At 36.2% G+C, this 26,984-nt stretch overlaps 1 protein-coding gene across 1 annotated transcript in view; it reads right to left on the bottom strand.

Moving 5' to 3' along the window:
- GPR158 (G protein-coupled receptor 158) overlaps nt 1–26,984 on the bottom strand; it is a 315,465-nt gene that overhangs the window by 128,863 nt on the left and 159,618 nt on the right. The window contains exon 4 of the mRNA XM_081136819.1: nt 9,991–10,214. Within this exon, the coding sequence (XP_080992945.1) occupies nt 9,991–10,214 (224 nt within the window). The remainder of the gene's footprint in view (nt 1–9,990; nt 10,215–26,984) is intronic.

Here is a 26,984-nt window from a genome sequence, read left to right on the forward strand (position 1 = left end):
GGAATAGACTGAGAGATCTCAGAGGGAAGGTGGGGCGGGGGGAATGGGTGGGAAGAGATTAACCAAAGAACTTATATGTTCATGAGCATAACCCATGGACACAGACACTGGTCTGGGGAAGGCCTGGGGGTGGGATGGATGCTGGGTGGAGGGGATCAATGGGGGTAGAAAGGGGACATCTGTAATATTTTCAACAATAAAGATAAAGAAACTTGAAAAAAATAAAATAAAATGTGAACATAAAAAAAATCCAGATTGGTCTCATATTTTTCAAATAACAAGCAATTCAGTATACAAGTACATGACTTTTTAAAAAGTTATTTTTAGCATACTTAATATGTAACTGGTTTTACCATTCAAATAAGCATAAATAAATGTAAGTGCCTCAAAAGAGGAATGGAGCTTTGGCAATCATTAAGCATTTTATGTCTCTTAAGTTACATAAAGATATGTTATAATCACTTTAGTTCTTCATTAACCCATAATTAGTACTGCTGCCACCAGCTAGAGTAGGAGGCTATTTAAATGATATTTTTTAAGAAGCACAGAAAGAGAGCCTTCAGCTACACTACTTTTCTGCACGCTCTTGCTTCTCCCCATATGTACTCTTACAGCCACCCTGACATTCATATACATTCAGACACATAAACACACACCCCCCCCCTAAACTGTTATACACGAGTGCTCCTTAGGTTAAGTCATTAAGGGATGCCATTAAAATGACAAACTTTGTACTAACACAAATGAGCAGAGCCAAGGACCATATAAAGTCACTAAAATGTTGGCATTGTATACCTGAAACCTGTATAATTTTGTTAACCAACGCCACCCAAAAAAATTCATGAAGCCTGGCTGGGCGTGGCTCAGCGGCTGAGCATCAACCTAGGATCCAGGCGATCGGGGTTCAATTCCTGGTCAGGGCACATGCCCGGGCTGCGGGCTTGATCAATGACTCTCTCATCATTGATGTATCTGTCTCTCTCTCTCCCTCTCCTTTCCTCTCTCTGAAATCAATAAAGATATTTAAAAAAAAGAATTAAAAAAAAAATTCAATGAAAATAAAATTTTTAATGGTGCCAGATAGGCACTTAATTTATTCAGTTAACTATGACACCTAGCAAGAATGAAGCATAGGACATGTACATTTTGATGAGGCATAAGAGAATGAGGAAATTAGAAGAGTGCATTCAGGCCTAGAACTCAGATTATTATTATTATTATTATTTTTTTTTTATATCTTTATTGATTTCAGAGAGAGGAAAGGAGAAGGAGAGAGAGAGACAGAAACATCAATGATGAGAGAGTCATTGATTGGCCGCAGCCCGCAACCCGGGCATGTGCCCTGACCGGGAATCGAACCCTGATCGCCTGGATCCTAGGTCGACGCTCAACCGCTGAGCCACGCCCGGCTGGGCTAGAACTCATATTATTAAAATGAGGTTGTGTTGGCTGGGTCTGCTTTTTAGAATTTAAAATAAATGTTTGCCTTGTAGCCATGACAGATAGTACAGCAAAGTAGTTAAAAGCTATAATGAGTTATAAAGTCAAATAGACCTTAATGTTAATCCTAGCTTCCCCAAGTAACATAGAACTGTTTATTTTTTTAAATTTATCTTCATTGTTGAAAGTATTACAGATGTCCCCATTTTTGCCCCATTGATCCCCTTCACCCCACATCCACCCCATCCCAGACCTTCCCCATCCCAATGACTGTGTCCATGGGTTGTGCATACGTGCATGTAAGTCCTTTGGTTAATCTCTCCCCACCCACCTGTTTCCCTCTGAGATTTGACAGTCTCTTCCAGGCTCCTATGTCTCTGGGTCTATTGTGTTCATGTGGTACTTGTCTTTCTCTGCCTGGCCTATTTTGCCTAGCATAATTGGCTTCTTAAATTCTCTACACTTTGGTTTATTCAAGTATAAAATGAGGATAATACCAACTTAATTGCAACTTTGTGACTGCAAAAATTCCCTAACTCCGAAGTTATGCCCTGCCCGGCCCTGCCCTGCTATACTGACTGCCGCTTCTGGGGTCCCCCTCAGTCTCTGTCGCTGCCTGCCTCCACCAGCCCCGCGGTGGCGCACCCCCTCCTCGGGGCCAGCCCTTGTTTGTCCCGTTCGCCGTTGTGTCCCCAGCATGGGCAGTTGTTCCAAGAACTCAGTAGATGCTCAGCAGATGGACGGTCAATAAAAGGAAGGGATGGGTGCAGGTGAGCAGAGGGCTGGCATGAGAAGGAAAGGTGAGAGGGAAGAATAAAAAAACGAGAAAGCTACAACAAAATTTTAATAAATGGTGGAAATGTGGCGGGTGAAGGTTATGATTAACTATATTAAAATCATTTCTCCCACTATCTAGTTTTCTACAAGATCAATTTTGGGGCTACATATTAAAATACACGGATGACTTAAGCCAATTTTGAACATTTAATTGTTCCCTGTGTTTGCACTATAACTAGTGCTATGATAGACACATATGAATATATTTGTAAGACCTTGTGCACATATATGATTTCTTTAGTACAGACTTTTAGAATTAAAATTAATGTGCATTTTTAAGTTTGTTACACAGAATTTCCGATTTTATCCAAAAGTTTCTACCAACTTACGCAACCATCAGCAATGGGTGGGAGCACCTAAGTTCCTAGCATCTTCATCAACACAGAGTTATGGTTATAAAAGTATATCTCATTGTTTAAATTTGCATTTTGTAATTATTCATGGAGGTAGAGAATACATCTTTATGGTGTTTTGCTTTGTTTTTTACAAATTTCTGATGAATATTCTTTGCTATACTTTTCTATTTCTTATTAATTCTTAAAAGGGTCTGCTTGTTTTTAGACTAAGAATGTTAATATCCTTTACTATCATATCATATGAAAACTCTTTTTCCAATTTGCCTTTTAATTTTAATTGTTTGAATGTAATATTTAGTTCTAAAGCTCACCCTTAATAATTTGGAAAGCCTTGTGACCAGAAAGAGTATACATTCCTGATTGCTAATAAAAGCAGCTTTAAGAAAAACTAACCTACAAGTGAGCAAAATAATTTCCACAGTAACAAAAGAAAGAAAAGATTTGAAACTCTAAATTTGATCTGGGGACTGAGTGAGCTCTCCTCATAGCTCATAAAATATTTTCTTATTGACAAAACACGTTGGGGGATAGTATGTTTCATGCTAAGATGGAGGCCATAATTTTTAAGATCAAATTTATTCTGGCACTTTTATGAACATATACCACACATATTTGTCAGAAGAAAAGCAAAAATTCATAAGAATTGAAAACATTTTATTTGAAATACACTTACCTTCATATATTTAGGTAAAAGCACCTGTCAAAATACACTTCAGACTGTGTCAAGTTCCAAATACTTGAGAACTGGCTAGTAAATTATGGAATGAGATAGATCCTAGTAAATCTATTATATCTTGGCTAGATATAGCAATTCATCATCTATACAAACCCTGGATTTGGTGTAATTCTTTGGGAAGTGGGCTATCCCTAGAAAAAACAATGTCATGCTTATCACCAAGGCCTCTCATGTCCTATATCAGTAGTTTTTCTTCCCTCCCTGTTTTCCTGAGCCTGAAATTCCTAGAAAAGGAGTGGCAAATATGTGATAAGTATGTCATTAGTTTCTCTGCTAACATATATGGCTGCTAAAGTCAGCCAAAAAACAATTACCTTTCAGAATAAATCCACTCACTGCCTCAGAATCTTTTATAACATAGTGTTCCAATAAATTGACAGGTGGCAATCACATTTTAGCTCAAGTTCTACTTATGATTAGAATGACAACTAATCTAATCCTATTTAAACAGTATCTGTATTTTAAATAGGAAGCCCCTAAAGGCCAGAAGGCTTTCCAGACCCAAATACGTGAATCCCTAACACTTTAGGGGTGAGGGTATTGATGCTTGGAATAGGAAGGCTTAGCTCATGCTTTCTTTATCGCACTCTGCCCTGCACCTAATTGTAATGCGGGGGCTGGCCCAATTCAGACTTCTTCCCTTCTGAGAAAGGTCATTTGAAAGTTAATTCAGAAAGTATGATTATACTTCTATAACGTTCAAGCTTAGTATTTCAGGTGGGTTTAAAAAAAAAAAAATATATATATATACACACACACACACATATGTTTAAATATTCATGGAAAGAAAAAGTTATACAAATAATGTCAGGCATCATGATCAAAATCAAACATTTCATCATAATTATAACTTTTACTTTGTTCTCACCTTCTTACCCCCTATCAAGACAAAATTGTAGAATTAAAAGTTGTTACACTTTCTCCTTTGGTAACTCTTGGAATGGTTCAGATGTCCCTTTAATGAAAGAGTCTTTACATACACGTAAGACATAAAAAATTCATCTCACATTAGCTAGTATGATGTAATTCTTATTTGTAGATTAAATACTCCCCTGAACTGCTTACTACATTAATCAGGCTCGATTTTAGAGCACATATATTGTTGTTGTTATTGTTATTGTTTTCCAAACTCTTAGACCTGCTAAAAGACTTCTCTGGATCCAATGATACCATGTCCACATCCATTAGGAAGTGGGATGACAGTCTCAGCAGTGCCACCTAATCTTTCTATACAATTAATACATCAAAGTAGAAATCTGAATCTTCCAGATTAAAAGAATCATAGAATCCTAGTGCTTGAAAGTTCTTAAGAAGTTACCTCATCAAATCCATCATTTTAAAAAGAAAAGATGTTTAGCAGCGAATATTTAGTCTCTTAACTCCCAGGACACTAACACTAGACAATGAATAAAAAGATTTTGAATATAATAATAGGATGTGAAGGAACTGAAACCCTCATGAATTTGTGGAGAAAATATCAAATGGTCCAGCCTCCGTGGAAAACAGTCTGGAGGTTCCTCACAAAGTTAGACACAGAATGACCATGGAATTCAGCAATTCCACATCTAGGTTACAGTCTAAGAACTGAAATCAGGGACTCAAACAGATCCTTGTATTCAGATGTTCATGGTAGTGTTATTTACAATAGTGGAAAGGTGGCAATAACCCAAATATTCAGCAATAGATGAACTGATAAACGAAATGTGCTAAATGAATACAATGGAATATTATTCAGCAATGAAAAGAAATCAAGTTCTGTGATACATGCTAAAGCATGGACAAACTGTTAAAACATTATACTAAGTGAAATAAAACTAATATAGAAGGACAAATAGTGTATAATTCCCCTTATATGAGGTACCCTGAAAAGACAAATTTGAAAAGGCAAGAAAGTAGAAGAGAGATTATCAGGGGCTGGGGAATGAGGAGTTATGGAAAAGGTACAGAAAGTTTGGGAAGACAAAAAGTTCTGAAAATGAATTGTGGTGATGGTTATACAATGATGTGAAAGTACTTAATGCTTCTTCCAGTGAATCTTTTCTCTTTTAAATTTTTGTTTGAAAACAAATTGTACTAATGCTTGACATTATCAAGCTATAAGAATCCATACTCTCAGAATAGCTAACAGAAAAATATGTTACTTGTCATAATATTTGGTGAAAAATGTAAGATAATTTCAAAACATTTAATGTTCAGGATCTTTAAAATACTGTTTTAAAATTGCTGTTGATTTAGAAGAACTCACTGGGGTCAAAATCATTAACAGTTTATTAACAGATTTCATCTTTGACCAAGGGCACAAGAACCAATATATGTAATTAGTTCCCTAAATGTTTGTGCAGAATAACATTTAACTTGCCCTTTGTGGTGTCATACCACAAGCTTCACCAAAAAATACAACAGAATCTAGTTTGTGTTGTTTAAAATGATATAGTGTTAAAATAACCTTTGATCAATGATTGCTGCTACTTAACAACTACAAAGTCGGTATTTTAGGACATGGTTAAACCTCATTTAAATAAAAGTACTCATAATTAGACTTCCCTGGAAGAAGAGTATAACTGAAAGACATAAATTTCTGTATCATCTTATGCTTCTTGATATGATCACCTAATATTTCATTTTAGAACAGAGACTTGTCTATTACCATTACAGCGTATTTGCCTGCTGTCTAGATGTACAGGAGCAGCAGCTGGGGTTGACATTCATATCGCTTTTCTTATTTTTGATTTGTTGATACAATTTTTGTCAATTCACAGAAAAGTCTAATATAAATAAAAGAGGCCTAACTTTCCAAATAATCAATGTCTAAGGGTCCCTAAATGAAATACAGTCCAACACTAAAAGTATTTAAGATGTCACATACCATGAATTCTGGTGACACCGAATTAAAGAATATGTTTCACATGCTGGATAAGACAAAAGAGGGCACAAGTCGCAGGTTCTAGCTCAGGCTCCCCTAGCCTCATGTTCCTGGGCCCTCCCTCAGGATGTCTCCATGTAGATGGGAGAGGGAATGTCTCTTCAGATGTGTGTCTGAGGAGATGCCTCAGCCTTCATTAGTACATGTCAATTCTCTCCCCACTTGGTTCATTACAAATTATATTACATTATTTTTATATTATTTTATATTATTATTGTATTATATTGTTATGTTATGTTAAATTATCACACAGCTTCACATTCAATAGAAATATGGAAACGCTGCCATACAATCTTGATAGGGATTATAGTCAAATTTGGTGTCACTCAGTGAATACCTTTTTTTTAAATTTAGAGAGAGAAAAAAAACATCGATGTGAGAGAGGAACATGCCTCCCGTATGTGCCCCTGCTGGGAATCAACAGGCAGGTTGGGTATGTGCCCTGACCTGGGATCAAACCCACAACCTTTCAGTGTAGGGGACAATGCTCCAACCAACTGGGCCACACTGGTCAGGGCAGTGAATACCTTTTGATAACTCAGTAAAGTGCAACTATATTTTGAAAAGCTTATGTGAAGAATTTATAGTCATCCCATTTGTCTAAATCCAGGAGGGCAAACAGATGTCATGTATAGAACCTGTTTAGAGTCCTCCTGGATGAGAGGGGTTTGAAGGCTGATTCTGGGTGAGATGAGGAAGGGTACCATATGTGTCTATTATGGTCTTGTGGTGGTGGCATGTGCGTTGCATACCAGTCAATTCTAACATAGATATTCTAAAAGTATCCCTGTATTAACACTAAACAGCAAACAGCTATGTACTGGACCCCTTTTGTGATACCCCCACAGAAATGATTTGCCTGAGTTATATTTAAGCCTTAAAACTTCAGCATGCGTTCATCAAAATTAACAAAGAAAGTTATGAAAATTATTCTATTTCCTGTAAGGATTTTTATAATTTGCTATATTGAACAATATTTTATGTATAAGAATCCACAGGAGAAATTCATTTCAAGACAGTGCTAGGAATATTCAAGTTTTACCTAAGAGACTGGTCAGTTTTACTTTTTTTTTTTTTAAAGATTTTCTATTGATTATGTTTTAGAGAGAGAGGAAGGGAGAGGAAGAGAGAGAGAAACATCAATGTAAGAGCAAAGCACAGATCAGCTGCTTCCTGCACGCCCCCTAGTGGGGATCACATCCGCAATCCAGGCATGTGCCCTGACCAGGAATTCACACTGGCGACCTTTTGGTGCACGGGATGACACCCAACCAACCGAGCCACAACGGCCGCCAGGGCCTGACTAGTTAGTTTTTATCTCATGGACAATGACTTGCTCTTTTCTCCTCTTGGCACTGCTTCTAGAAAACTCAAAAAAATCTCTTTTTTCTAGCACTGGGCTAGAATAGTACACCTGCCCTCACAGAATCCATTTCACATCTTAAACCCAACCTTGACTTCAACTAAGTTTTCCTATTCTTATTTTTACTTAGCCTCAATTTAGTCACTTCTACTTTTAATCACCTAGAAGTGTTTATTCTGTGTGCTATAATAAAACTAAATATAAATATCCCAACCTAACTGTGCTACATGGCTCACTTACAATATCTCAGAGGCTGGGTTTTCTTTTCTATAAAATAAGAGGTTGTTCCACTCTAGTTCTGAAATTTTGTCATATTTCTAGATTAAAAACAAGGAATGAGTCACAAGTTTATATGTTCACTGCCTTTAACTTATTTACTAAAATAAGTTATATTTTATATTTTGTCAATCACTGATTCTTTAAAAGGTGACCATCTTAAAGTAGATAATGTTTAATTTATGTATCCCAACTAGTTTGTATCTATCAAAATTTCACTAAATGGCATGTAAAGATATTTATTCTCATGATAGTTCCAAAAAGTAGAATTTCATATGAAGGTTCAGAAGAAATTCACAAGGTTAATAACTTTGGAAATATTAAGTAACATTAACATAGGTTAAGACATCAGTCTAGCGAGATCTTAGTTTTTTTATTATCCAGTGTAATATTCTATCTATCATACATTACTAACTCCATTTAGCACACTGCTCACTAATGAGTAAAATCAATTAAAATGCAAAAACCCCCCACCCTAATTATGTGCTATACACTGTGTAAATGAATTACATTACATAGAAAGATTTCAGAGTACAGTGGCACCTCGGTTTTCGAATGTCTCTGTTGACGAACATTTCGGTTTACAAATGCCGTAAACCCAGAAGTCAATGCTTCGGTTTTCGAACAAGCCTCGGAAGTCGAACATGCCCCGCGGCTTCCACTGAGGGCAAGGTCCTGAGGCCCAGCCATCGGCTGCGGATCCCTCGGTTGTCAAACGTTTCAGAACTCAAATGGTCTTCCGAAAAGGATTACATTAGAAAACGGAGGGACCACTGTAGTTTATTAAATAAATCTTTCAATTCTACTTGCTCTGCCACTAACAGGCTTTTAAAAAAACAATTAATTTTACTAGGAACAGAGGTTAGATATTTCTCAACTCCACTTACCTGCTACTTTATTATATGTACAATTTAGCACGTGTTTTGTTGCAAAAGAAAAATAAGTATTGGTTAAATAAAGAGCAAGTTGTCTGTTTGCAATTTCTTGCTGACTTAAAGCCTAATATTAATTTGTGTTGTATGCTTATGTTAAAAGTTATTTAAAATAACTATTAAAGTCTGTAACATTAACATAATGGATACATTCTCCCTGAATCTCATCAGAGATTGTTGTTGTTGTTGTTTGTTATGTTAACTTGAAGCTTTGTAATAGATGCCATTCACAGAAAGCTGTTTTCTTTTTTTTTTAATTCTAATTAGAACTATTTATACTTTCAGTGAGCTCTAAACCAATCTGTACAACTTTGCTATCACAAGGGGTCATTTGAATTCAGAAAAGGTGGAAACTTTAGGTTCTGTTTTTCTTTCCAATGGCACAAATAAGTTTCTAAAAGCAAAAGAACCACAAATTCTGACACAACACTGGCTACATATAATTAATTGGGTGACCAACTGTAGATAGCTCTCCAGAAAGCTTTGCCCTGAACATGTGAGCATCCGTCCACCCCTGACTGAGAAGCATACAAATGCTTACACTACTCTTTGATTTCTCAGAACAGAACCAAGGAACAAGCTCTTTCAAAATCCATCTAAGTTCTTTGCAATATCACTATTATTCTGGGATATTAATGCAAGACCAAATATAAGGTCATGAATAAATTCATGCTTCAAAATATAATGTGCTCAAAAATAGCCGAGTCTATTTACCATCTTCAAATACGGTTGAAAGGAATAAAAATGAAATGTAATAAATATCACAAAGCTTTCTAGATATGGAAAAATTAACAATCTATTGGGTACTGGCGGAATAAGTTCCTCCAGGGGCCAAAGAGATAAAGTAAAGGAGAGCCCTTTAAGACAACCACGAAATGGAGCTCCAGGCTAACTAGGGAGAAACATTCCATAGAAGACAATGTCACAATAAAGTTTCCTATTTTCAATCCCTATTTCTCCTGGGGAGCTAAAAATACAAACTTCATATTCTAGTCCTATCCTATTGTACAAAGATTTCTGCTTAATAAAGAAGCCACTGGGATTTGGAAACACGTCATTTGCTTAAACGAAAGGAAAGGTCGCTTCATAATAAAAAGGAAGATCGTAGCCCGGGTACCTGGGTTTACCTTTGCTTTGCGAAAGTGGTAGACCACCAGCATGCTAACGAAGTCCAGCAGCATACACAGGGCTTGGAAGGAGATGATAGCGAGCCGCAAATACTGGTCCTCCTGGACGAAGCAGGGGCTGTCATCAGCACAGTAGGGGCAGCCCTCCCTGCAGGGCAGGCAGACGCGGGTTTCTTCTGACACAGCTTTTGCGCTTTCTGCAAAGTGGAGATCCGGACCCCTTCCTGAAAGTTCCAAATAAAACCAGAGTGTCATTGTACCTCTGAGGTAGGTGAGACTGAGTACGGAGTCAAAACACATCTTTACCTCTTCATTCCTTCTCCCTTTTATTAAAGACCTTTTGCCAACCTTCTGGCTACAGCAGCAACCTTCTTGCTACTTTGCCTTTAGACACAAACAAAATCCTTTTTACCTCTTGGATTTAAAAAAAATGTCATTCGGAGTAACTGAGGAAAATTAGGAAACATGGAAACAGAACTTCTTAAAGGCAGAAAATAGTTTTCTAAGTCTTTTATATTATTACCTACCACTCACCAACAGATACTCTTTACGGCACAAATCATATTCCATAAATATTTGTTAAAGAACTAACCAGAAGGCAGGAGAAGAAAGCTGTGTCTTTCCTGCACCAAATATATATATGCACAACACACCTAGACAGCACAAAGTCCAAAATGAGGCTTTGATTGCTCCTTAATTCAGCAGGAATCTCATCTACCAAGTTCATTAGGTCTCAATGGGATAAAATGGCACTTAATAGACAGTTATTCGGTGTGCAATCGCACAATGACGGTGTATCCTTTGCCCAGGGTGCAATCCATACTTACAGGCTGCCCTGTAATTTCCCACTTGGCATACCCATAGGATACTTCCTCACTGTTAACTAACTGCTGTTGTTGACCTTCCCATTAAAGTTAGATTCTTCTGTCTGAGCTATTACACTCAACTTAGCTCTGAAGTCCACAGGTAAAGATTCTCTTTAACTGTTAGGATAGCAACAATTAGCCAATCAACACCATACACTAAACACAGAACAAAAACAAGAGCAAAAAACAAAACCATTTCTAACTCTGAACTCAACATGAAAGACATTAGAGGCTATATACCCAATTTAGTATCTAACACAACCACATAGTTTGGTATATAACACAACCTTGATTGATTGACAAATTTGGGAAAGTAGTTATTCTGATTAACAGCGTTTTAATAACAAAATTTAACAGAAAGTCTTTATTACTTTCAACTCTTGTTAAAGGTTCATAATTCTTCTAAAATATATTTGTCTGCTTTTCTTCCTTAATAAATACAGTAGCAAAAACATAATTGAATATTTCTTTGATGATTCAGGATATATTGTTTTGTAAGAGCCGTCGTTCTGTTACACAGTGAAAAGTGTATGAATCTGAGTGTCCAGCAGATACGGTTCCCGTTGCCAGAGAGCTCCACGGCATTAGGCAACTCACTTGACCACAATGGGTCTTAGTTCACTAATGTATGAGATGTGAATTGCTGTGGAGTTTAAATGAGATAATGTATATACAGGATAGGGCAAAACTAGGTTTATAGTTGTTTGTATGGAAAATAATACAGTACTTAAGAAATAATAATACAAGAATAAACTCTGTGGTTTGCGTACTCACAACTGTAAACCTGCTTTTGCCCGACCCTGTAGATCAGGGTGCCTAGCTTTCTCTTCTCCAAATATGGGAGGTGCGGGGAGGAACTAGGAATCTACTGGTGCCTTAAGGAAAGGTACTGCTTGTTCAAACACAAGGAGGTTAGAAGAAAGAGCAGAAGTAGGGTGGGGGGGGGAGTGGAAGGATACGCTGCATTTGAGACAAATTAAACTTGAGGTCTAATTCATTGTCCAGGAGAAATATACATTAAGACGTGAGAAACAATACAAGACTGGAGTGTGGAAGGAGGATCAGTGTCAGAGAAAGAACCTACAGAGAGCCCTGGGAGTGGGTAAGGGGATGCAAAGACAAAGACGTTAGACAGGCAGACATATTTTTACAATATCATAAAAGAAAACTTTGATTTGCTGGAACATGCTGGAATGTGATCAAAGATGATAAATGAGTAAAGGCTATGAAGTTTAATGATTATTTTACCCTTCATTTATCTTTAAGACAATAATTTCCAAAGAGTGGCAGAATGAAATTAGGTTGTCAGCGCTTAAGAAATAAATATGTGATAAAGTAGAATATTATTTCAATAAATGTTCCAGTGAATGAAAAAAGCTAGAAAAGCTCATGATTAATAGGAATAATGATTGGATCAATAAAAGGATTTGGGTTTTTTTGTTTTGTTTTCTTGAGTTATGGGTGAGATCTGAATACAGGTGCAGTCAGCAAAAGGGGGCATTGGAAATGAAAGGAAGATATGGGAAAAGTAGTTAAGAGATATGAGAAGTTGGGATTGGGTGTAATCAAGAGCATAGTTGAAGAAATTAACCCTAAGAATAATTGATGGCTTTTCTTCTCACACTGGAAAGAAGTAGAAGTAGATTTAAGACTGTTTTAAAGTAGTTTTTTTATAGTGAAGAGGAATCCGTTGCAAACCATTTCGAGGTAGAGAAGAGAGAAGATGCGGAAGCCAGTCCTGGATAATTCTTACCCTGCTCAGGTGAGAATGAAGGCGGCCCGTTTGGGAGTAAAGACATGAAAGAGTGACATAAAGCCACATGACCAGCTGCTCACTTGGCAGAAAAATAATACAGATGGGAGAAGATAGCAAGATTGACTAGGAGATGGAGTCGAGAGAGTTTTCCAGTTTTCTGCAGTTAGCAGCAGCCTAGAAAGAAGTGGGCCGGGACAGGGCAGCTGAGGGACAGGGGCACTGCAGGCGAGGAGGAAGGGCCAGTGCGAGGCCCTGTGACGAAGCCGCCTCTGCTCAATACCCCTGAGTCTGAGCACAGCGAAGGATTAAAGAGGGAAACGTTTCTCCATCATTTTCTGGGTCAAGCACTCAGAGTCCAGAGCAGGTTCCTTCATCCTGTGCATGACGCCAGGGGTGTCCCACAGCAGAAAAGAAAGTTAGGTATATGGTATGAGTTTCCAGTCCGAGGCAAAGCAGAAATACATCTGTACGTAAGCAAAGCCGGTGGCCACTTTCAGGAAACAGTCATAGCTATGGCTAAAGTAAAGGTAGGGCCGCGTGGTATTTGAAGATAGGAGAAACAGGGATCTAATACAGGCACAGACTTGAGGACTGATAGGCCACCTAAGTCAAAAGCTATGGAGTAAGAAAGCCTGGGATATTAAGATGACAATGAATCGATGAACTCTTCAGTATAAGCTGAACAGTCATGTAAGTGAAGCTGGAAAGGGGTCATTGTACTGAATTAAGATAAAGGACAGTGTCAAGGATTCCGAGGGTCTGATGAAGGTGACACAAATGTCAAAAGCTCTAAAATCAGGTTTGGGAGACAGAGGTCAGGATTTCCCTTTTTTGGCCAAGATGACAGACCAGGGATTACATTTACCTTCCCATTAGAAATAAAAACAAAAAATGGACAAGATATTAAGAAGCAACAGTTTTACAGACATTGGATATTGGCAAAGAAGGACAGTGATTCCTAGCAAGTATAAACAAACACTCCTCAAACAAACTACCATAATCAGAACCACAACAAAAGTTAGTAGAGAAAAGGTATGGAAAATCTGTTTTGTGAAATAGTCCTTTTAAACCCAGTCTTTGCTTTCTTGATTTAGCTAAATAGGCAAGATATTTTCTCGTTGGTTGAAGAAGCTCCTGGCTGCTGATAAGCCAAGCAGTATATACTATTTACTTTCAATATAAACTAAACTTGAAACTTCACCTGTATTTGCAAAGGTATAATTCTCTCAGATGTTATGGGCAGAGGCTATTTAGCACCTTGAGTCACTCAAACCTGAAAAATACTGCAGTGTGTTAACCGCATGGTGTTACATGTTCTTTGTAACATGTGACCATGGCAAGCAATCGCCGTCACATTTTAGATACATTTGATAAGTCCTTCTTAAAATTTTCAATTGTTTTTTAACCAATCAAAATTTGAGAGTACTTCTTTGCCTAGGAGAAAACCTAACCTATCCCTGGCTCGTTTCATGACCGTTATTTTACTACTGCCCAATTTCCTCATCTTTAATTGTTACTCTGTTACAAAGTGTATATTTCTGTAAGGTACTCAAAATCATTTTTTCAAAGAGGTATGAGATAGAAAGAACTAGAAGAATAGTACCTGAGGTTGTATTGCATTTGATAGAAACAAACTATTGTTCAGCTCAACAACTATGTTCTGAGTTTCAAATTATGTGTCAGGCACTGTTGTAGTGGGATAAATAAATGAACAAAACAGAAGATCTCTGTGCCTGTGGAATTTATGTTCCAGTAGGGGGAACAGATAACAACCAATCAGAATATTAGGTAAATAATAATATCTGCTAAAACTGAGACGCGCCAAGAGAAAAAAAATAGTGGAGTAAGGTCAGGGGCATCAGAGGCGCTGGGGGTAGGACTTGCAAGTGAAGAGTATTCCAGGGAGAAGAGACAGCCAGCACAAAGGTCCTGAGGTAGGGGCACACCGGGCATATATGGGCAAGTGCAAAGAGGCTGTGTGGCTAGAGTGGGACGAAGCTTAGGACCTGGTAGGTCACACAGATAACTCTAATTATGTTGTTAAATACTTTCCTACATATACAGAAAGAACTAATTTGCAGAAGTAGTTTATTATTGCCTGTGGTTTGTTTTTTCCCTTTATAATACTAGGTCTCAAATCAATTTGTAAAAGATAGTAGAGAATACAATGACTTACTTCCAGTTTAAACAACTACTGCATTTAAGGAGTAAAACCCTCTCCAGTACACTTTTTGTTATGCAGATTATAACCAAATTAATTGCAGTTGGTGAGATACTTGAATAAGCTGGGTTGATTTTTAAGATCTGGAGGTCTAAGAAGCTTAAATCATCACCAAAATACAACCCTTATTTTAATGGTAGCAAAAGAAAAAAAAATGGCAAAACAGTTTTTCTTTTCATATTTTGGCAAATTCAACAACTGATATTTGTAGAGAATTGCCATAGACCCATAAGACATTCTGCAACAGTCTAAATATTTGGCTTTAAGATCAATTATTTGTTTCCTCTCCATAAGACATATCCAAGGATTTAAAAAAAAGAAAAAAATTATTCTGCAATTAAAAACATTCTTCCTGAAATTTATTTTGTGTGTATTAAATTTATATAATTAACAAAAATATAGGCTTTCTTCCTTCCTTCTTTCTCTTACTAGAAAATTTTTCCTAAATTGGACTTAGATGTAACTTCCTCATTATGATAGATACAAATTTCTTTCACTAATTTAATTTTGTTGCTCATCTGTATTTCCTAATTATGGCCCCCTCTACCTTGATGTATTTTGTTACTCATGTAAATCAAGGTTCTTTCGTGTTGACTGCAGTGTCCCCGAATTCTAGCTTACTACAGACACTGAGTTACTTGTCTAGATCCAACCTACTGAAGCAGAGAATGGGAGGTGAATTCAGGAACACAAGAATTTCAGACAGTCCTAGCGAAAAGTCCAGCTGTGCTTAAATGTGCCTACCCTGGCCCATTATTCTCTTCACCAACCTGCTACCAGAGATCTACACCGACACAGAGGACCTCTCATGACTGATCCACTCTGTCTCTGTTCCTCTTCGTGATGCTCCAAGCCCTTGTGACTATCTTTATTTGTCTGTGTTCTACTCTGCTCACTGCTAGAGTTCCACAGATACATACGCAAGTAAGCTGCATGCTCCCTAAGAATGAAACAATGGTTTTATATCTTTATTTTGCAACCTATATTAAAATGACTAAAGACCCAGTATACTGGGCCATAAAATAAAATCATGACTGCAGGACATACAATGGAAAAAGCCCATGCACTCCATTATCTTTCTCAGGTAAAACAGAAATAATAGTTAATAGGTATTATATCTACTGAAGTAGTAGCAGCTAGATATAATGTTGGAAACTGACATAATTCCAAACTACTCTATATTTCCTGATATGGGTAATACTAACTTATATTGGTTAGAGGAATGTTTTAATATTCATGGATAAAAGGTAATTTGTTAGAAAATAAATTATGATCACATTTTATTATTTGTGCTTAAAAATATCGCTAGATCAACTCACAAATGTCAAATAGAGACAGGCTATAATGAGAAACTTCCTCTTTAATATTGCCTTAACGTTATCTGACTATGAAATATCACGAGGTTATATGAGGAACACAAAGTGGTAAAATGGAGAGAAAGAGTCAGAGACCTGATTTCTGAAGGTCAAAAATCTGAAATTAAGGGCAGAGTTTTCTACGTTCATTATTTCCTGTAGGACTCAAAGTGTGATTAAATAATCTAGTTCCAAAAATATTTTATCAATTTATGCTGATAAATTATGTCTCTATCTAGGACAAGGGAATATGTTCAGCTAGTAAAAGTTATTCTACTAAATAATAATAATGAGCTTTTTTGTTAATCTATTGAATAGTACCATAAATTTATGATGGTTTAAAATTTTAAGACCCTACTTGACAGGGGCCACGATTTACATACCTCTTTATACACCCAACACTAAATATAGTGTTCTATGCATATTGGATTCTCAGCAAACAATTGCTAATAATGAAAGTACCCCCCAAGAGAATATATTAACTGGTCTGTAGTACAAATGTATAAGTGAAAATTTGTTTAGAAATCTTCTTGGACGATATTTTGATTTGGAAATTTCAGTGCTGAGCAACTTGAAATATCCACCATCCACAGAATCCCGATCTGCTTTGCTAAAGCTTGAAAATGAAAATGATACTTGGAACTTTGAGATAAAACAAATACTTCCTGAAGATAAACAGCAAATATGAAGAGTTAATAGCTTTGGCAACAGGAGTTTTTCAGTTCATTATATGGGTGACCAAGTATGCTGCCTAGAGCATAAACATAGAGAAGGACATTGGGAGAAGGTTATAGTAGCACCGTGGGACATCTGAGAAATCTAAAACATTCACCTGCAAACATGAGCCTGTCAAGACAAATTGTGACAATTTGTGAACAGTATATTAACCTATTTGCTTACTACACTGACATTAGAAAAACATGAAATTTCTGGACATTTTTACATAAGTATATGTAGTTTTATATTTATATCAATTAGTAAAAATATAAACTTTAGAATGAATAAGTAAACCACAGTACATTTACTCAATGGACTTCTATGTAACTATTAAAATTATGTTTAAGAAAACTATATATAGTACTTAAAATGAATATAATGCCAAGTTTTTTGAAAGATCATATATACAGATATTTATATAAAAACAAACTTAAGTGACCAATAAATTTTCAAATGGCTCTTTAAATTCTACTTTTCTATACATTCCAAAGCCTCTTAATAAGCATGCAACATTTCTATAATAAAAACATAGGGCCCTATAGACAGTAATGGATAACAAAGTGAATTTTTGCTCCAAATTCCAAAGACCTAATTAACTCACCAATGCTACATTATTGAAAAATTTCAGACCTATGAATATAGATATTATTCTGATATTATTCATAGGAAAAATTAGGTTTCTGTAGCTTTTAATTTTGATATAATTTGAAATGTACAGAGAAATTGCAAGACCATTATAAAAATCCCAAATAAATGGATAAAAAGACAGGTTTATATGTATATTATGTAATATATATTTCATAATACATGTATACATATTCCATAATGTATTATGGAATATTATTTGGCCATAAAAAGATGTCCTGTCATTTGTGACAACATAGATAAACCTTGAGCACATAATGCTATGTGGGATAAACTAGACAGAGAAAGACAAGTATTGCATGATATCACTTGTATCCACAAAAGCCAAACCTGTAAAAAATGGAGAGTAAAATGGTTATTACCAAGGGATGGGAGAATGGGGGGCATAAGACTGATGGTGTTCGAGGATACAAACTTGTAAGGACTAGTAAATACGCCACAGAGATCTAAAGCACAGCATAATAAATATGGACAAACCTATTGCACTATAATGACATAATGTGATACATATTGCTTCAATGGCAATCATATTGCAATATATAAATGTATCAAAATAACACTGTATACCTTAAATTTATGAAATATTACGTCAAATTTATCAAATGAAAAAATCCTATATATTCTTTACCAAGATTTATTATTTACATTCCACAGCATTTACTTTATCATTCATATTCTCTTAATAGATGTTTATCAATTTATATGTATACTCTTTTTTCTGAACCAATTGAGACTAAAGTTAGAGATAGTGTGTCCCTTTATCCATAAACACAAGTTTGTATGTCCTAAGAAAGGAGTATTCTCACACGAAACCACATTATGATTATCAAAGTTGAAAAATTTAATATTGATACAATATTTTTAATGACTAGGCCATATTAAAATTTCATCAGTTCTCACAGTAATGCTCTTTGTAGCTATTTTTATCCATCCAAGATGAAATCCAGGATCTGGCCTTGCATTTAGGTGCCATGTCTCTAGTTTGATCCAGTACATGAGTAAGACAATAAAGTATTTTTTTCTAGTCTTCCAAAAAATGTTTCTGATCAGTTTTTTTAGTTTTAATGAGTTTTGTAAGGTTTTTGTCTTACAAACTATGAATCAGAAAATTTTTAAGAATGTATCACATAGCAAACACACAGCTGTTGAAAAATAGTATTAAATGCATGTAATAAGTATTAAATTGTGTATCTGTATGTTACTATTGATTATATCCTTTTACGTTCACTTTACTTTCCATCATTAAACCTGGAAATGGTGATGATTTCTTAGTGAGTCCTTCATTTTTATGATGTTATTTTAAATTCTGAATTGCTTATTGATATTCTAATAGAGTTAGAACAGTTACCACTATTAACAATGTCTTTCTAAATATTTCACCCCATTTGGGAATTTAAAAAAAATCTTCTACTGAGATAAATTAGACAAATAAAATAAGCAAAAAAAAAAAAAAAAAATGCGGATACAGTTTTAAAGAATTTGCTTAGACATCCTATCACTTTATTCACCTGAATTTCAGTTAACAGTATTGTCATTCCTAGCTAGCCAGTCCTGTTTCCACACAAAAGTTCAGCAAATAAGAAACTACCTTATTCATTAACTAAAAGTTGTCCTTATAAATAATATTAAGTATTAGTATCTTAACTTTTTTCCTTCCACAAGGTATTGTCATTCTTTTCCTTTGAAGGGAATTGCAAATGGAATTAGAAGGTCACATTAGAAAACTTAAGTGGAAAAATTCTATTTAAATGCCTACTTCTAAAAAAATTACATTTGTGTACATTGAGCATTTTTGTCATCCACCATAAAAATCCAGGTGACAACTTCAGTCACTGCTGATGTAACACTAGAATTTTCTGGAAATTTTCTTAAAATGTCAGTTTTTTTGCTTTTCTGAACTGAAGATTCAGTTAATAAACAAATTAAAGGGGCATTTTTCTCCTACTCTTCCTTTTTTTTTTTTTTTAATTAAAAACATACATTTTAAAAATCTCTTAGACTGACAGTTCCTTGGAATAAATTATAGAAGTATAAAACCAGTACATCAAAATGTAGCCACATTTTTACAACTTGTGGCACATATTGTCTAAAGGTAACTCAGAAAGTTTTCTTCCTTTGTTTTATGGAAGGAAAATACTGAGTGTCTGATTAGAAAAGTATGAGTTGAAATGGGCAGTGTGGATTGAAGCAGAAGTTACATATTTCAGGTCTTCATAGTATAAACTTTATATAGAAATGTCACCATAATATTAAGTGTTCTGCTGATTAAGTTCCTTAAGTGCCAGTAGTATAAAATTGTGTTTTCACAAGGGCAAAAACATAACATTTGGATATCTCAGTATCTGCACAGAAGTCTACCCTTTAAGGCCAGTTAAATCTTAAAGTTCTTACATTTGACCTAATTTACTAATATTGCGGAGGGGGTAGTATTCACTCAACACTGCCCTCATTTGTTGCTTGTGGGTATTGCAATATGTTTTGGGAAGTTGCAGGTCTGTCCTGGAGGCTTAGAAACCTCACATTTTTTAATCACTTCTTCTCCAGTTGCTAAAACAATATCTGGCACATAGTCAGTGCTCAGTAATATTTTTGGCAGAGGAAATTTCAGACATGTAAATGAATGAATAAGCCGGTCGGTCAGAGTCCCTTTGGGGGGGTTCTGGCCCTCAGTGATAAAAACTGGTTCTGGCAGAGGAAGATAGAGCCCAGACTTTTGCAAGACCAGCCCCATGTGCCTAATACATCATGACCCCCTCCTCTTTCCCTTCCCCAGGCATGCAGAAAAAAGATGAGTCACAGACAATGAAAACAGCTCAGCTGGAAGCAGCAAAGAATTGAGTCAGACACTGAGAGTCCAGCATTAGCTCCAGGTACAAATAATACTCCTCTGGAGTCATTATTATGGTAAACATCTCCTTTCTTCCCATATACATGTTTGCTTTTTCATTAGAATTGGAGGGACCACATTCATCAATCAAAGTTTGGAGTGAAAATGCTGCAATAAACTAACCATGGGAAGATTAATTGTTATTTGTTATTTCATCTGTTTAAGATGAAGTAATCTGCCTCCACTCTTCAGATAGATAAAATCACATCCAAAAATTAAGTGGAAAAAGGTACATGCACATGAGTAGCTCCAACACATTGAAGAGATTTCTGTGCATATTTGTTTCAATATTTATAATATCCACAAGGAGAGAACACTTAGCAGACTGGTTATACACAGACTGCTATACAAAAAGGTTCCTATCATTAGAACATGAATATATACTTGCATACCTTAAAATCAGGATTGGCTAATATATGCTCATATACTTACATTATGAATGGCTAGCTGTGACAACAGATTCAAACTGAAGCCCAGTGCAAAAGTTTAAAATTTATAACTCTCACTATGACTACAGTTAAGAGTTCAATCTTTCCATGTATTTCTACATGCTTACCTACATATCTTGCATTCACTTTTCTATTAACTTCGAGATTTTTATGTCTTACAAGTGACATTAGTGGGGTTTTATATTTTTTTTAGCAATAGTACCACTTTAGATAGATCTTACAAAGATTCTGATGTGAATCATAAAATTATTAAACACATAAGGATTTTTGCCTATAGACAATTTATTCATTCAATCACCACAACTCCCAAAATATACATAAAAGGACTAAATTCTCCATGTTCACGTTAATATAATAATCACTATTTTGGGGGATATCATGTTATCTCACTTACTACTCACAACTACCAAGGAATAGATTTCACTATTTCTGCTTTATGAATAAGGGGAGAGAGCCTCAGAACACATGACCAACTTGCCCAAGTCTCCTGCTAGTAAGTAGAGACAAGATTCGAATCCATCTGTCTGACTCACAGACCAGTCACATACACAGAACCCACCAGAGTATAATTTCTTCTAAGTCAATTATTTGGAGTTGTGAACAATTTCCTCTAGAAAAAAACACGACGACCTACTGTGAACACTGGAATGAGCGTTGAGTGGGAAACAAACTCACTGAGTTGTACTAGTTTTCTATTACCGCTGTAAAAAATTACCAAAAACTTGGTGTCTTAAAGCAACACAAATTTATATCACTTCTTACCTAAAATGTAATATAGTTATATTCATTCTATATCTGAAGCTCAGAAGTCTGACATGGGTCTTGCTAGGCTAAAATCAAGATGTTAGCAGGTCTGCATTTTTTTTTTTTCTGGAGCATCTAGGGAGACTTCATTTTCTTGCCTTTTCCAGCTTTTTGAGGCCATCAACATTCTAATGTTCTAATCTCTAATTAGCAGTCTAATAATGTAGTAAAATAATGTAAATAAATAAAAATAATAAAATAAGTAAAGAAAACTCTAATAAAGTAGAATTTTAGCTAGTAGGTGAGAAGGAAGATTTTTTGTAGGACTGAGTATTATACCTCAGAGCAGGGCCTATTTTAAGGACAAACTGCACTGAAAAAACTTGGGACTTGGAAATATGTTTCTCTGCTGGGAAGTGGAGCAAATACTAGATGAAAAAGATGAAAATCGGCAGAATATTTGAGAAAAGGGGTAAGCAGAATAAACACAAGATTTTAAATAATAATCATAAAAATAATATTTTTGAGCATATGATATGTAAAAACTACCATGATTAGAACTTTACATTCATTACTTCATTTAATCCTTATGTCAGTTGTATAAAGCAAATGATATTATAGCAATTTTATATATGGCATAAAGTTTAGGGAAGGTAAATTATTTAGCACAGTGCAAGGAAATAATAGAACCAGGATTCAAACCTAAAACTTATTCCAAAGACCATGCTCTTAATGATTGTGTTAAAACATAGTAGAACTTTAGTTCTGAGATTAGCAACTAAGGAAGTCCAACGTGGTATTGAATATATCCCAATAATTGAAAACAACATAGTCAAAGATAAACAAGGCAAATACAATAGTCAACAGTCCAAGAAGACTGGCACCACTGGGCACTCTTCTACTGGCAACTAATTCCATTTGCCAGATACATTTATTAACTGGACCGCAATCCCTACAAATAGGACAAATGAAAGAGGTTATAAAAATTGAAAATTAGAGAAATGACTCAGACAAAATCATAAGCCCGACAGTTAGATGAAGAATTTTCCTATTACAACTAGAGTAAAACTGATTAGGACTAGGTTTCCACAATACAGCAAACAGTGACCCAGATCACAAGGCTTAAGGCCAATAGCAAAAGTGATTATGCTAATTATGAGAATCTGACGTCCAAGCTCTTTTCGTCTGAAAGTAAAATATCTCAAGCTTTCCTGCCATGAAACAGAAGAGAGATAGGGAGTGTGAGACCCAAGAACAACAGAAAAGACACTCGTTGCAGATATGTTAGTTCTGCTGAACAGTTTGCTTAGAGCTCAGCATTCCTATATTGTACCTGCTTTCAAAGAGCTTCTCTTCTTTTTATTCAAAGGCTATATATTTTTAAAACATCTACTTTTTTTGTCTTTTTCCCCCCACCATCAATAGCACCAGAGTTGGCAAAGCAGGGATTGTCATTTTTAGGTATGGATCATTTATGAGTTGGGTTTATCTGGAAATGTATATGAGCTGAAGTCAATCCAAAAGATGAGAGGTAAGACTGAAAAGCTGTTTATGTGTCTACATAAAAGAAAAGAAATTTCACTGAAGATAGAATTCATACTAAGATAGATAGATTTAAGGAAGATGAGCTTCTCATAAGCTTGTATTTAATCAACCTGGAAGTGAACAACCTGGATTTGAAGAGACAGTTATGCGTCAGCACTTGGTTATTTTGAAATCCCGCGACTACCCAGATGTCAGATCCTATTAGCTCTCATATGACCACCAATTTCAAGAGAGATGCCAGGAACACAGTCTCTGGGCTGTCAGCACAATTTTAAATCATGTCATTTCAACACATCTTTGTTGGTCTTTACAAGCCTTTTGTTTACTGTGAGCCTAGATCTAAATAAAGCATTTAAATCACTTCATATTTTAACAGGATTTTTAGCAGTCACATTTACATTTTCTCTAACAAATCAGCACCACATCTTAGCTCTTCTGTCCAAATGGGATACAGGACTATAATAGATGTGGGGATTTCAGATCTTTTTCTAGATTTACAACTACAAATTAAGTAAATTTTGTTTGAGGTGCATCTTTTTCTGTTTTCTATATCTATATCGCATTTTCTCTATCAGGCAACTAATTTCCCCCTGTTGTTTCTCACTCCCAAGTATTCTTCCTATTGTGCTTCCCAGTGCAGCCCTGGTTGTTAGAGACTTGCTGTCACATCTCCCTTCTGATCCATGTTGAATTCATTCTCCAAAGGCTCTAGTTTAAAGAAACTTGTTACCCTAATATGATCAAATATGTTTGGTAAAGTGCTATTGACCAATGATGCTTAAGGTTTACCTCTTTACATATATCACTGATGTTTGTTTATATATATGTATATATGGTGGGGTTTTTTTGCTTATTTACTTATTTAACTGCATCTGTGGGCATTTATTATGTGCCATGTACTACGCTAGCAGTTTTACATGTGTTATTTCATTTTGGGGGGCTTCAATGTTTCCTGTACCTTGGACCATTCCTTACTTCATGAACACCTCCTCAAGAACAAAATAAAAACGAAACCAAAAACAAACAAAAAACAAACAAACAACAACAAAAACTGCCCATATGAACTGCCTGAGCATTGTGATTAAAAGACTTAATATTTTAGAATACAGAGTAAATATTCTAACAATAAACCAAAAATATAAATAATGTTAAAGTAGTCCTTGGTAGGTGACACTGGTGAGTTATAAGGCGTGATTCCGGTCGGGCTTTTGTATTCTTTTTTAGGACGAGGAATGTGTAACGCTGGATTTTCGTGAAACCTGACAAGGTCGTCAGGAAAGATATTTTGGTCAAAGAGCACTTTACTGAATTCAAATGGTAACCCGTAGCTAGCTTTCTGCTCTGTCATTGAGGAAGGTCAGTTCTGGTTAAGTATGTGCTGAGGTCAAAGCTGAGCCGCATCTACGCCCAAATGAGGCCCCTCCTTCTGAAAGCGGGTCTCTCTTCACGGCTGCAGTGTGTACATCATGAGAGTTAGACTTACGCAGACAAGCAGCCTTTTCTTAGAGGGAGTAGGTCCAGTGAAAAACACTGGCTTGTAAGGAAGAAAGTAGGAGTGTGCAAATTAAATAAAGATAACTTGTTAAAGGTTAACTAGTTTCTCCTGGTGGTGTTATAAGCAAATGGTATAGTCATTCTCTGGTTCTACAATATTTAGATGTTTTATTTCAGTCACACAGTGGGAGCTGAGAACAAATGTGGGTAAACCAGATACAAAATACCTTCACAGAACATAAGCTACAACCTATTTCCTTAATCCTTCAGTGTTGAATCATATGTTATGCCTGGAACGTGAGTGTGAAAAATGCCAAAGTAGCTCTAGTACTGACATGGTTTGCTCCACACACATGCAAGGAAAAGCATATCCATCTTAAAAATATGTTATCATCATTGCTATTGTATTAATTTTCTATTGCTATATAATAACTTACTGGAAAGTTAAGGGCTTAAAAGGCCTATTTATTATTTCCCAGTTTCTGTTGATCAGAAGTCTGGGCACAGTGAAACTAGGTTCTCTGCTCAGGGTCTCTCTAGACTGAACTGAAGGGTTTTGGCCAAGCTTATTCTCATCGGGAGCTCAGGGGCATTTCCAAGTGTTCAGGCTGTTGGAAGAACTTAGTTCCTTGCAGCTGTAGAACTGAGGTCCCTGTTTCCTTGCTGTCTGCCCTGATTGGCCACCCTCAGATGTGACCCTCTCATGACAAGATGGTTTACCTCCTCAAAGCCAGCGCTACAATCTCTCTACACTCTGTTACTATGGGAAGGAGTCTTATTTAATGCAATGTAATCACAAGAGTGACTATACCATCACCTTTGCTACACAACATAACCTAGGCAAGGGCGTGACTGCCCACTGCACTCACAGATCCTACCCACACTTAAGGGGAGGGGACTGTACAGCACATATGGGAGCAGAGTCTTGAAAGCCATCTCATACCTCAGAATCATGCCTACAACTATCACTCAGAGCATGAGCTGACCTCTGTACTGTGTTACTAAGGAGAGAGGAAAATGTTACTTACCTACAGAACTTAAAAGTTAAATGCAAACAGTCTCAAGACCAAGAGTAGTATTTTTCAAGAGAAAAAAACAAATAAACTATAAATGTCTACCGAAATAAGATACTCAGGTCTCAATCTCAATATAACCTTTGAACTATGCCTAGTAGAGATGTAAATTCCCATTCAGACCAATAATGAGGCTGGCAGAGACTCATGGGTGACTATCTAAAAACTACCTATTCCTCATTTTTAACAACCCTAAGCCCGAACTGCCCATGAAACCATCCCCTTTTACCACTATCTCCTTCTTAGTTATTGCATCCAATAGCTGGCTAGAAGCCAATATGGCAACATTATATTCTCTACAGATAGACTAAACAATCAATATTCAAATTGTAACACCAATATTTCCTGGAGTAGGAATAAAATAACCAGGTGACCACATTTTGATTCTGGGGTATACACCCTGTATGATCACCTCCTCTTGAACGTAAATATGACAGGACAGCCTCTCCTTTGATTAGGCTGCAGCATGCAGCAAAATGACAGAACAGTCACTGCCACGACTGCATTAGCCGTGTAAGACTCCACCCGGGCACACTGCGGAGACTCTCCGGCGAGCGTTGAAGAAATAAGCGGCAGTGTTGTGGGAGGATCGCGTGCTGGGACTTGAGTACACATCCAGGAGCTAAGAGTAAGCCCAAGCTGACCTCTAGTAAGAAAACGGGGACCTCAGGCATACAGTTGCAAGGAATTGAGTTCTGCCAATGACCTGAATCATTTTGGAAGAACATCCTGAGCTTCGTATCCCATCCCATCCCAGGTGACACCTTGACTTTGGCCTGGCGAGACCCGGAGCACAGGACCAGGCTAACACCCAACTGGAAGGCTAACCAATGAAAACAGTGTAATGATAAATTTGTGTTCCTTTAAGCTGTTAATTTTGTGGTAATTCTTTATTCAGCACAGAACACTAATATATAAACAAATTGATAAACAGAATAAACAAAGTAGAAAAATTAGTTTTAGAGATTTTCTGCAGCAACAGCTCTGTATGGAATAGAATCCCAATTGGTCTGACAGAGTACCTACTGAATTTTCAGACCTTTAAAATGTACTGAAAATAAAATATATCAAAAATAAACATACAGGGGTGGGCAAAAGTAGGTTTACAGTTGTTCATATGGCAAAAGTAAGAACTCCTTAAGTGAGGAAAGAATCCAAACTAGTGGGGCTTTAACCATATAACTCTAACAAGGTTAAAAGAATATCTGAATAATTAATAATGGTAGATATTATGTGTATTCA

This window comes from Miniopterus schreibersii, assembly GCF_964146895.1.
Source record: "Miniopterus schreibersii genome assembly, chromosome: 1".
Taxonomy (NCBI): Eukaryota; Metazoa; Chordata; class Mammalia; order Chiroptera; family Miniopteridae; genus Miniopterus; species Miniopterus schreibersii.